General features: G+C 39.7%; 1 protein-coding gene across 1 annotated transcript in view; it reads right to left on the reverse strand.

Annotated features, from left to right (window-relative positions):
* arb2a (ARB2 cotranscriptional regulator A) overlaps positions 1-13,584 on the reverse strand; it is a 112,496-nt gene that overhangs the window by 97,024 nt on the left and 1,888 nt on the right. The window contains exon 4 of the mRNA XM_072432504.1: positions 8,527-8,627. Within this exon, the coding sequence (XP_072288605.1) occupies positions 8,527-8,627 (101 nt within the window). The remainder of the gene's footprint in view (positions 1-8,526; positions 8,628-13,584) is intronic.

The following is a 13,584-nucleotide window of genomic DNA, read 5'->3' on the forward strand; positions in this document are numbered from 1 at the left end:
AGATAAAAAGAAGATAAACAACAGTATTAATAATCTCTACTTAAATACATTATAGGAAGACATTACAGAAAGAAGCTATAAAAATATCAACTCATCCCATAGAATAAAGATTATCAAGGTAGATTTATTTTTGTATTAAAAAAACATAATATTACAATTTGTATCCACAGAGAGAAAAAAGTGTTGTTTTTGTTTTACTGAACTAGACTCTATTGGCCATTTATTCTGGTATTATAATGTTGTGGCTGCATTCTCGGGTGAAATGCAAAAAAATACCGCAAAATGTGAATTCTTATTTAGAACTATGCTCCCCATCAACACTACTAGAATATGTATATGTATGGAAAAAATACAAAATCAGTTACTTTTTTCATTTTGTAGAATATGATCATCATTTAAAAGAACATTGTGTACAATCAGACGAAGAAGAAACTGCTGCCCAAAAAGGTTTTTACAAAAGAAGATTTCAGACTGAATTTGAGTAAAGTCTGTGTCTGCACTGTAAAGGTTTTTATGTGTGCTTCTTGAAATAGACTTTTCATTTATATCCTTTGTCACTTACTATGCGTGTCTGTATGTCCTGTATGTTGTTGTTTGTTTGTTTATGAACTGGAGAAAAAAATACTGTATGCTGTGCTTTAAAAAAAAAAAAATCTGTTTAAAATGTGGAACCGTCTCCAGGAAACGAATGCAAGTCTATATAATGTCTTCACAAAGCATGGAAACCCAACGTGTGTGTGTGTGCGTGCGTGTGTCTGTGTGTGTGCATGTGTGTGTGTGTGTGTGTGTGCGTGTCCGTGTGCGTGCGTGTCCGTGTGCGTGCATGTGCATGTGTGTGCGTGTGAGTCCGTGTGTGTGTGTGCGTGCGTCTGCATTCGTGCGTATGTGTGTGTGTGTGTGTGTGTGCGTGTCCGTGCGCGTGTGCGTGTGTGCGTGTCCGTGTGCGTGTGTGCGTGTCCGTGCGCGTGTGCGTGTGTCTGCATTTGTGTGTGTGTGTGTGTGTCTGTGTGTATGGAAAGTGTGTAAAAGAGCAGGTTGTAAGTGCCAGGAGAGGAACTCTGCTCTACGGACACCGGCCTGATGTAAGTTATGTTTATCCTTGCAGCCAAAGCACTAAAGAGCCTTGTATACCGAGTCACTCCAACCCCAGGACAAACTTTTCATGGCTGAGTGGAATTCAACAATTTTCCTTTCCATTTTGCTTTTCTTTTCCCCCCCCAGCCCCATCCTCTATTTTCCCTGTGTTTAAGAGTACAGTGTATTGTGGTTTTGTTCATCAGAGCTAGCTACGTATTTGCATTGGAAATTGTTATTGGATTATTTGCTGAAATTGTGTCCTACTTGAGTTGGCAATTTGACAAAACTGCACTATTGTGAAAGTTATAATATTAATGGAAAATAATGACATCGTTATTATTCATCGAAACTTGTTGACCAAGTGAATGGTTAATAGAAATGATACATGCCTGCATGCATGTACCCAATTGGTAGCTGGCTGAATATTAACTGGTAAATGTTAAACAAGTTCAAAAACAGAAATATAGCATTTATATTATGTCAGCGTTTTCCATTTAATTATTTCATGTACATCCAAAACAAATCGTTTAAATATTATTAATTTCCAATATGTACCGGTATGTTAAAATTAAAAAAGGTGACATTAAATTGATGCAGGATTTAATTTTGCCATTTCTCAATTTTATTAATTTGTACTTTGTGCACTGACATTCTTGATGTCATAAAACAACACATTTTTATTACATTGAAAGGTTTAAGACACATTTGACGGAAACACACAAGCATATCACACCCCTGCCTGCTGTGCCAGACCTGAAGGACGGAGGCTCAGCAGCTGATCAGTGCAGCAAGAAAAGCCTCTTTGTCACCTAATTACCTGTGTGTTATTAGGGCTTAATGAAATGCCAGCGGGAAGCTTTCACTGGCAACAATACAAGCTTAACGCACGAGGCAACAATGATACACAAACTCTTATGTGTGGAGTACTCCTTCTATGTAGTCGTGCCCTTAACCATATAACTGTCTAGACATCTCTGAGGGAGGAAATGTTTTGAGGGACTTTTCCTGACACCTCTTGTGCCTGTTTTCCCCATTTGATCTCATTGTATTTTTATAAGAAATATTCAAAAAGAAAAATTCACAAACGCTGAACTTGATCTTTTTTTTTTTATCAGTGACTTGACCTCTGATCTCACTATCACTAATAACAGTAGTAATTTGACTTGCTGTTTTTAAACTTGACTCCGACACTAAAGCAGAAAGAGTATTTCTCATTGCTCATTTACCCTGAACAAAAATCAAGTAGGCAAAAATGTATCTCCTAAGTATGCCGATAACAATATTCAGAGTATATTATGTCAGTCAAACAGAATTTGTGTAAAAACTACAACAAATATGTCTTTAAACATATTAGTTCAGGTTTGATAATCAGACAAATGACAGAAATGCACTGTAACATAAACGTTACAAAATTTACATTACGTTTGCATGTCTTCAAAACAACATTCATAATATTATCTACATTTTGCTATATTGCCCACCACAAATTTTGAGGGTGAAAAAGAAGGCAAGGCAAGTTTAGGCAAGTTTATTTGTAGAGCAATTCAAAGTGCTTCACACAACAGGAAAAAAGATGCATGAAACGAGTGGAAGAGTCTCCAAGCACTGACCAAGTTGATACATATTAAGTGATGCAAGTCCTCTAAATACTGCTCAAGACAATCGTATTGTAGGTATGCACAGATTTGTTTTGGGTAACAGATTATTCTTGCAGTCCTTAATCCTTTGATTAAGCGATTAGTAGTTTGAATCGAGAACGGCCCATGAATATCAGAATCAGAATAAAGTTTATTGCCATTTGTCAATGAACAGGAATCACGAAACATAATAACTTGTCCTGGTGGTTCGGTGCAACACAAACATCAAACACTGAACAATGAATACAAAAACAATGGACAATAAATAAATACTCAGTATTAAAAATAGGTAAGTAAAGTTAAAAATAGACATGATATGTACATAAAATAAAGTATGTAGTGCAATAAAAGTGAACAGTGCAGTGAGTGCAAAGTGCTTAGGAAGTGTTCATGAGTCCAACAGCAGAGGGAAAGAAATTGTTCTTATGTCGGAAGGTTCTGCCTGAGGGGAGTGGTCTCCTGCCTGAGGGGAGTGGTCTCCTGTCTGAGGGGAGTGGCTCAACTAGTCCGTGTCCAGGGTGAGAAGGGTCGGCTATGAGCCGACCTGCTCGTCCCAGAGCCCTGGAGACGTACAGGTCCTGCAGAGATGGAAGTCTGCGGCTGATCACCTTCTGAGCAGAGGCACAATGCGCTGTAGTCTCTGATTGTCCCTGGCTGTGGCTCCAGCGTACCAAACGGTGATGGAGGAGGTGAGGATGGACTCGATGATGGCCGTGTAGAACTGTACCATCATCTGCACTGGCAGCTTTGCCTTCTTCAGCTGCAGCAGGAAGTACATGAGATTGTTACTGAATTCGATCCAGATGAAGATGTGATGCTTTGAGGCCATCCTGATCAAAAACACAACATTTATAGATTTCACGTGCCATTTTGACGCAATCATTGCTCTGTAAGAGTCATGAAGCTTCTTCCCTTAGAATGACATGTTTTGGAGTCTGTGTATAGACCAGATTATTCAATTACTAAATTAGTTTACATTTATTTTACTATTCAATTAGTTTCAATTAACCAATTAACGTTTCAAGTTTAGGGTTCAATCAAGCCACAAACCATAGGCAATGATCATTAGTACTAAATGAGTCATCAATGTGTCTGAAAAAGGGTTGTTACGACCCCTGGTCTCTGGATCCCCTCCTTTGTGGAGCTCAAGCCCATGTTTTCTTCATGCAAATCTGCTCAGGTTTGGTTTGGTGGGTGGTGGACTGCTCTTCAGACTACTTCCTCATTGGTCCAAGCTTCCAGATGATTCTCTGTCCCAGATTGTTGTGGCATCTGAACCTGGCCAATCAATCCCGCCCCACTTGCTCCAGCAGGGCCTTATAAGCTCTGCTGCCCTGCCACTCTGGGTAGCTGGTCTTTGTGCCCCTTGTTTCTGTGTCTCGCTGAGACACTCGTCGTCAGTATTTGACTTAGTATGCGTCTCTCATTCTGTGCTTTTCTCATAGTCCTATTATTTTTGAGTCAGTTTTCTACCTTCTTTCTATTTTGTTTACAACTTGTAAATACTTGTTTTGTATAAATATTTTAGATTACTTTTGAAACTACGGTGTTAAATTTACCTTTACTTTACTTTACCATTTTATAGGTAAAATGCAGAATTACAGCATTTCCATAGAAAAAAGTTTTCACAAATGTATCTTTATACTATCTTTATATGACAAAAAATGTCCAGAAACATCCATTTAATACAGTTTATAAAATGATGTCTACAGTATGTGTGAGACTGCATGCATAACTGATGCACACACCTCTTGTCTCACAAGTCCAGGACCCTCTCCAAAAGCCACTTAGCCATAAGAAACAGAGAGCACAGAGAGGCTTCAAAAGCTGTTTATATAATGAGTGTAAAAGAGCAGCTATATGCTATATCACTGACTGCACCCAGGAAAAGCATTCCTCTTCTCCGGAGAATAGAGAGGGAAAGAAAGGGAAAAGAAGATCCCTTCAAACAATACACAATAACAACAGTAGCAACAGCAGCAAAGCACCCTCAGCGGCAGGATAAAATGAAGTGCATAAGGCAATAGAAAGGTTGTTTATTTTAAGTCAGTCTTATGTACCAACAGTAAGTAGTATCAAAATAGGCCCCATTGTTGTGAATTTATGGTCTGTCAGTCCAAGAGAGAAACAAAGAGTGAGAGAGACTGGAGTATATCCCATGAGGTCTTTGTCATTCTTGTGTCAGAGGAAAGAGAGCTCCCCCGGGGGAAGACACAGTTCTCAAGCGCTCACTGACAGACACACTGTTTACACTCGCCGACTGCTGTTGTACCCGCTCTTCAACACACCCTCCTGTAATGACCTGCTCACTCGTGTGTTATCTGCAGTGTTGGACAGATTACTTTGTAGAAATAATCGAATTACTGACTACTGATTACTCCTCCTAAAAGTAATCTTATCAATATTACTCCAATTACTTTATTTCAAAAGCAATTGGTTTGCAGATTACTATAGATTACTTTGGAAAACATACAGCTCAGGAAGCAATTTGTGAAATTAAAATCTCCCTATTTGTTCAACTTTTTGTTATTTATCTTGATTCCACATAAATGGCACTGTGTAATATTGAGGAGAATCATATATATATATATATATATATATATATATATATATATATATATATATATATATATATATATATATATATGTGAAATAAATACCTTTTTGATTTGATTTTGTATTTATTCAACACTGTCGTCTGCTGATTGAGGGGCTGACACTCATCACCAGACCAACCAGTACAAGCTGCTAGTGCAGTTCACAAGGAGAAGGCTTGGCTTCAGAAGGGCCACACACTCTCTTTTGGTAAGTAACCTTACTTTGTAACTAGTTACTGCCTGACAATGTACATTGTACATCTAAAGAAGATACTACATAAACATACTACATAAACATTGCAAGTCTCTCTGCCAATTCATCCATTATATTCTCTCTCATCCTGTATCCTGCATCCCATTCTCTCTCAGCTGGGTATATCTGCCTATATGTTTGGCTCCCTTCCCTACAAGGGAAAGCTGAAGCAGCACTGATGAAGTGTTTGGGGAATGGATACATGATAGGAGCCAGTGAATCACTTCGGACAGCTGTCATTTACAGTTTCACTTTAAAGAGATCCTATTAACTTCCAGCAAAGAGCTCCACGACTGGTGTAGGGCCTCAGGGTATTTTGAGGTCACAGACAAAACATCTACTCATAGCCAAAATATTGATTCAATTTTAAGATTAAAGCTATTGTTTAAAAATAGTACAGTAAAAGTGAGCAAAAAAACATGTAAAGACAAGGTTTGGTGCTGTCATCCACCCTTCTCTGTTATATTAAGAGCATACAGATAGTAGTAAAGTATCTGGTCACAGTTAACTGGGCGTTGTATGCTCCAGCACTGAATTAAACCAATGTAGACAGTCGTTTTCTAGACAAAAGATAACAAAGCAGTGTCACAGTTGTCCTGTGTATTACTGTCTGATTAATGTGCAATTATCCCATAATGCAAGCATGACCAAGTCTAAACGTTTCATCTGCAGCGTGAAGCTTATCATCGTCAAAGACAGCTACAATGGGCTTCATCTAAATTAGTGTTTATTATGTAACGTGGTACAGCCAGGGACAGTATAAAACAGAAACTGAATCATTTGGAAATGTGTAATGTCAGTCCTGCCCACCAAAGACAACTGATCAGAAAATCATTGAAATTCCTTTATTCTTAGATTAAAACCCAAACATTTAGGGAAATGTAAAAGGACCACTAAGAAAGAATAAAGACAGAGAATGCCTGAGACTGGGATAGATGGAGAGAGAAAGAGAGCTTCTAATGCAGCCATCTGGCTGGCTTTACATCATTATAATATTCTGATTCAGTGTGTGTCTGTGTCCACAATGTGTGTTCAAAAATGTGTGCGTGCCTTTCATTCCACAGATGCAGGCAGAGCAGTGAAGAATCCTCATTTATTAACAGCTTAATAGAGCTCCATCTGGGCCAGACCCTATGCTTTGCTGCTATCACACAGATTCACACACATGGAGAATGAGAGAAATCACAGAGACTGCGAGTGACACCTGCACAGGCAGAGGTGACCCCACCACACCGTGCACTGTGCATAACACATGTCGATTTATCAGTCTTACCTGACACTGTTCAAATCTAACTAACCTCAACTATGTCACTTTGTAACAAACTATTTGTGTGAGTGATGAAATCAAGTAGGGCAAAACTGGCAATAGATTGTGAATTAGAATAGAAATAGAATCTTTGAATTAGTTATTTGGAGAAAGTAACTTGAAGGCCACAGCAAACATTGTTCTAAATTCTATCAATAAGAGAGAATACCTTGATAGAACAGCTCGAGTACACTTGACATTCTTCGATTTATAGCCCAAAATATGTTTGCAATAAGCTTCCAAAATATATTTTGTCCTACATATCGAATAAAGAGATATGATTTACAACGCATTGAGCTCACATTTTGTTCCTATTGGTTTCTTTTGGTTGGAGGCCATCACACATACTCCTCTCCCTCCTTCTATGTAGCTCTCCATTCAGACGAAGCTGATGTGCAAATTGGACATCTGGTGCTATGATGTGTCTGACAATACAGGCCTCCCCAGCCCCCTATCAGACAACCACAAGCATAAACATCCACGGACACACACCAGGTCCTCCAGCATACTGTACAGCAGCGAACAGAAGAGCAGAACAAGATGCTGAAAACTAAACACAATAGAGTGTAGGAGGTGTTGAAAGCTATGGACAGTGCAAATCCTCAGGAATTAACATTAATGAACACAGTAACTTAACAGACATTCAAACAGCTAACTTTCCAATCCAGACCTCAGATCATTCTACAGACAAGATGCATGCAGCCACCCACTTATTCCTCCAAAAAAAATTGGCCAGCTGTATTAAGCATTAAGGAACTGTTTTCCCTGCAAGAAGCAGCAAAACATATATACTGTACTGAAGGCGGTATGAAGTGACATCTTAGTATTTTTTAAGAATAATAATAATTACTTGAAGATTATTTTAAAAAATGTCATAAAGCAATTCTTTGGTATCCTCCAGGATGTATGAGTTTAGTTTTTTGTTTCTGTTTCTACAGTGCAGCGTTTATGCTTTCTTTTATAAGTGTTTATTTCTTGAGCCTTTTAGATGTTTGTCAGATAGAATCTAAGCAACTGTTCTCAAAGGAGTGCCTGTGCCTGTATACCTGCACGTGCAACAATAAATAAAACAGCAGGTAATCCCACAAACGAATGAATCACTTTGCTTTGAACATCAAAGAATATGAACAACAATTAAAAGTTACGAACGAGTCGTGTGGATGCGAATGAAAGTGAAAAAGTGATTACAAAGAACATTTGTCTAATTATCTTAATGCAAACTGTGCTGTTGTACCAAAGGAAATGTAATGCAAAGAGGGCTTCAACCCTTATATATGTTTAAGAAAAACACTTGTATCACTTAAAGCTAAACAACAACTTCCTACTTAAATAAATATATAAATGGGTTATAAATGGGTAGTAGTAAGATGTAGTGGTACATGTATGGGGTTTACATTAACAATAACATTTGACAGTAGTATATAATCTGGTAATATCATTATAATAATCAGGAAGAAGGTTAAACTGATTATAATTCTCCTCTCTTGTGCTTCAACCTTTAAAACATCTGCAACTCTTTTTACTTTTAACTGCCACAAAGCAAGATCCTCAAGGTACACATTTTAAACGTACAGAGGTCTAATAAATGCAAACGCAAACGCTTCAGAATGTATGTGTTACACTTCTATTTCTCCTTCCGTTTCAGACGTTTGTTACCTCTCCAAGGGCTTCATAGCGTTTTTGGTTCCAGCGGTGGAGATCCTCTCTGGCATTGAATACAAAAGGATCACCAGTCCTAATATGCCTCAGCTGCCCGTCTGTGGAGAAGAGATGGTCAGATGTTTCAATTTAATTACAATCAAAGAAAGTTTTTAAAGAGGAGTAAATCAGACTGAAAACAAAAATCAGAAATCAGAAAAGATATTGGTAAAATATCTAATTGTAATTTTAGTTTCTGACAAGTATTGCGATTACTATTAGATTTTCGATGTAAAAACAGTGGTGGAGCTGGACCCACTCCAAAGAGTGGGTCCAGCTCGCCTCCGACGGTCCCTCATCTGCCTGAAGAGTGGGTCCAGTTCGCCTCAGACGGTCCCTCATCTGCCTGAAGAGTGGGTCCAGTTCGCCTCAGACGGTCCCTCATCTGCCTGAAGAGTGGGTCCAGCTCGACTCAGACGGTCCCTCATCTGCCTGAAGAGTGGGTCCAGCTCCAGTCTCCCTCGTGTCCGTCTGTCCGTCTGTGAGAGTCGGATCTCTCCTTCACTGGAACTCCTCCAGGTTTCTACGCTTTTTTCCCAAAGAGGTTTTTTTTGTAGTTTTTCCTGGCCGAGAAGGAGAGTCTAAGGACAGAGGACCCTGGGACATCGTCCCTCGCCACCACAGACATTGTCTGACTCCCTCGCCACCACAGACATTGTTGATTCATTTCTCCCTGTGGCCCTCAGAAGCAACTGTTGTTGTGATTTTGGGCCTTACATAAATAAATTGATTTGATTTGATTTGATTTGAATGTATAGTTTTAAAACCAGGAGATAAAAAGACTGTATGAGTATGAGCTGCTAAACTGATACAAAAATCACATGTATTTCAGCACATGTTTGGAGAGCAACTACAGGGTTAGGTTTTATATACCGTACTCTGCCCGAAAGCCGTCAGGACGTCAAAAAAAGACTTCCCACTGATTGGTCGAAGCCTCACTACAGCGGAAGAAGCAGAAAAATCTTAATTGTGTTAAATCCAGAGATCAGAAAGCACAGTCCTCTATCTCATCCACAAAGGTTCAAAGCACCATTGTGTGTAATAGTCTGTATTTCTCCTAAAATAGGCCCAAGTACGGCCGTTTGGTTCGGGTTGTTTTGACTTCCGCCAAAACCACAATGCTGCTCTGTGATTGGTTCCAGTCCCAAAATGCCATGTGATTGGCCCGTTACACCCCTGGTGCGTACTGCAAATCAGTGGGAGCCAAACAAGATGGATTCTCAAGAGTTTGTGAACTGACAAAAATTGCGAGAATTCATCTAGCTGGCAAGGTTAAGTTTTATACAGAATAAGAAAGTGCATTTTGTTGTTGTCAGAGAAAATGATGTCACTTAGCAGTCTTTGTGATTTAGTAATTGCAACCATTCAAAAATTGCGATTTCATTTCAAGACACATTTGGATATATTATTCTATTAAAGGTGTCTGGTGAGTGTGCAAGAACTGGGATGTTTTAGGTTCTAGGAATTGTGTCAGATCCTTACAAGATGGAGTTGTGCATTATCTTTATCTTATGCAACATGAGGTGATGGTTGTAGCTGGCCCAACAATGGGCCTCAGGATGTTGTCACGGTATCTCTGTGCATTCAAAATGCCATCAATAAAATGCATCTGTGTTTGTTGTTCATAACATATGCCTGACCATACCATAACCCCACCACCACATTGGGCCGTTGACATCAGCAAATCGATGCCACACACGCTGTCTGCCATCTGCCCTGAACAGTGAAAACCAGGATTCATCTGTGAAGAGAACACCTCTCCAACGTGCCAAGTGCCATTGAATGTGAGCATTTGCCCACTCAAGTTGGTTACGACATCAAACTACAGTCAGGTCGAGACCCCGATGAGGATGAGGAGCATGCAGATGAGCTTCCATGAGACGTTCCTGACAGTTTGTGCAGACATTCTTTGGTTAAGCAAACCGAATGTTGCAGCAGCTGTCCAGGTGGTTGGTCTCAGATGATCTTGTAAATGAACATGCTGGACGTTAGAGCTGGGTATTGCCAAGACCCTCGCGATACGATACGTATCCCGATACTTGTATATTCCGATACAATTCCCTCATTACGATACGTATCCCAATACATTTTTGATAAAAGGGTCTTAAAAATGTACCAAATGAGTAATGTTTTTACTCTGAGAAAATTTATGAAATTTCATGTTTATCCACAAAGCACTTATTTATAAATCCATTATGCTCTGATAACTTCATAAATCCAACCAACTGATCCAAATAGAAATATAAGGAAGTATTGCATGCCAAACAATTGTAATGATCTGAACATGCTGCAGCAGCATCTTCTGCACAGCACAAACAGCATATCAAAGGTACTATTGCACCTCGTGCACCTCGTGTGGCCTACGTGTGGCCTATGTGTGGCCTATGTGTGGCCAACGTGTGAAAAAAAATCGCGTATCGATACGGAGTCCGTGACGATATATCGCCGTATCGATATTTTGAACACAACCCTACTGGACGTGGAGTTCTGGTGTGGTTACATGTGGTCTGCGGTTGTGAGGCTGGTTTCAAATTCTCTATAACGTGTTTGTAGACGGCTTATCAATGCAATGCACATTCCTGCAGTCAGCATGACAAATTACACGCTCTCTCACAACTTGCGACACCTGTGGCATTGTGCTTTGTGATAAAACTGAACATTTCAGTGTCCTTTTATTGTGGCCAGCCCAAGGCACATCTGTGCAATATACACTGCAATGTCTGACCAGCATCGTGATATGCCACACCAGTGAAGTGGGATGGATTAGTTTGATGATATTTGAGAGATTTTTTTTTGTGTATATAGAAAATGTTTAATATCTTTAAGTTCAGCTAAGAAAAAATGGGCACAAAAACAAAAGTGCTTTGATTTTGTTTTGAGCCTGTTATCATTATTCATTCACCCCGCATCATGTGGTGGTAAAGTACTATAGTAGCCACAGCTGCCCTGGGGCAGACTGTTAATGTACACAATCATCCCCTCCGGCCGCCGTGGATATAAATATATAAAGGAATACATAAAACCAATACACTCTGGATGGCCTGGCATGCCAAGAAGAGACAGCTTGCAAATGATTCGCGTTCACAGCTGTTTACTCTGGTATGTCTCCCATCATGATTCTTGCTTCTCTATATTCTGACCAAGTACAGCAAATTGAACTCACTCCATTCAAAACACAATAATAGCAGTGTAAAAGGGAGTCAAGCGGTGGTTCATAATTATAGTAACTGTAAATAACACAGTATACCAGAAAATAAGGTGGGGTAAAGTAACAAATGAGGTAATTAAAAAGCTGGTAGTTGTTCGTAGTGAGTTATGGCACAGTTGCAACACACAAAATTGTCTGAGAAAAAAAAAACATTTGCAGCCAATACATATAATTATATGAAAACCTAAATAGCTCTAAAACATCTATGAATGTCACCATTGTTGGACAGAATGCCTGGTTTATTCATCAACAATGAATCCATATATATGACCTTTATAAGTACAGCCTAAAAGAGCAATCCAGGAAAAGAGGGCACATATCCCCTTTTGGCTTCAGGCTATCGATCATTATATTCCAGTTATTTACTTGTGTCTTCTGTAATATGTTAATTTGTTATCAGCTCACACGTTCTACTATATAACCCCTCAATCAAACGTAACCTGCTGCGTATTGCCTCAGTTGTTATGGTTGTTAGACAACTTGTAAATGTGAGCATGTTTGTCACAAAGTCAAATTAAAAAGCAGACTTGTGCCTGGAAGAAATTGCAGGCAATGGGCATAAAGTTAAAGTAAAGCAGTGAGCAAAAAAGTACCTTGAAGAAAATCAATTATGCATTCATGGTGGTGTGATGATCTAAACACTAGTGCCTAAGAGGAGGAAGAAGGGAGCTATAAATGAAATCTCACAGAAAGCCGAACTGCGTGTATGTGTGGGGGTTTGGGGGAGGGCTGGGGGTGATCAGCTTCATTGCCTCTTCCAACGCATTCTCTCAGAGGAATAACGTTTTCCCAACTTTACTTCTCCTTTTCAGTCATAATTAGCATTCTGTTCTCAATTTGGCCGCTTAATTAGGTGTACATAACCTTGGATTTCCAGTAATGGAAAACCGGAGGGCTAGTGAGATGAAGCCATCAACTTCAGTGATTAAGATACCTGCAAACTATTGTACACAGCCTCGTCTGTATTCACATCATTACATGGTCAAATTAACATTTTTGTTCCACCTGTCTCAGTCAAAGGTAGCCTGGGTATAGCTAAAGAAATGCCTGCTAGCCAGAGTGTCTGTGGACTGACATACTAGAGACACTGCCTCGGGGGCTATCGAGGCTTTAATAGAAAAGACACCTTTCAAAAACAAGTAAACTGGAAAGCCATACTGATAGTCGGATGGTTGGATATCTGCCTTTATTTTGTGAGCTCAGTAGGTTGAGCGTATGTGGGTTTTATTTTGGGAGGATTTTAAAAGATGGGGCCAGTAAAAGCTGCGAGGAATGCGGTAAAAAAAAAAAGGTGGAAGGATGCAGGGAGTGAGCTGTGACTAGCGCAGGCAGAGGAAGAGGCTGGTGGCACACTGATGGCTGAGGGGTAAGTCTCTGGTGTGTCTGTTTTTAGGCACAGCGAGGTTATGCAAATACTACGTCAGGCGCAGGGCAAGGCTGAGTAGGTTACTGACGGGCCGTAGAGTACACAACATGTCCCCCACTCAGCCAGCCAGACAGCCAGCGGAGACACTGACAGAGAACAGAGGGGGAGAGAGAGCGGGGAAAACAACTACAGGGGAATATTAAGAGCCAGAAGAACAACCATGGCCACAATAACTATGGCTCACCTTCTCATTCAGTCTGGTCTAACTAAAGTCACAGAACTATACCTCAGAGGTCTTAAATTATGCAATTATCCTATTATTCAATTAAGCACAGGGATGAGATGAGTAATTGGGCTAACCTTTGAGATTTGGAACTTAACAGACCCCATTGACTCATTCGTGACTGGAGTAATTGTTATTTATGGTGCAAAGATCTATTTA

Source organism: Eucyclogobius newberryi, unplaced genomic scaffold, assembly GCF_026437365.1.
Source record: "Eucyclogobius newberryi isolate DKJ021-1_F unplaced genomic scaffold, fEucNew1.0.hap1 SCAF_6, whole genome shotgun sequence".
Taxonomy (NCBI): domain Eukaryota; kingdom Metazoa; phylum Chordata; class Actinopteri; order Gobiiformes; family Gobiidae; genus Eucyclogobius; species Eucyclogobius newberryi.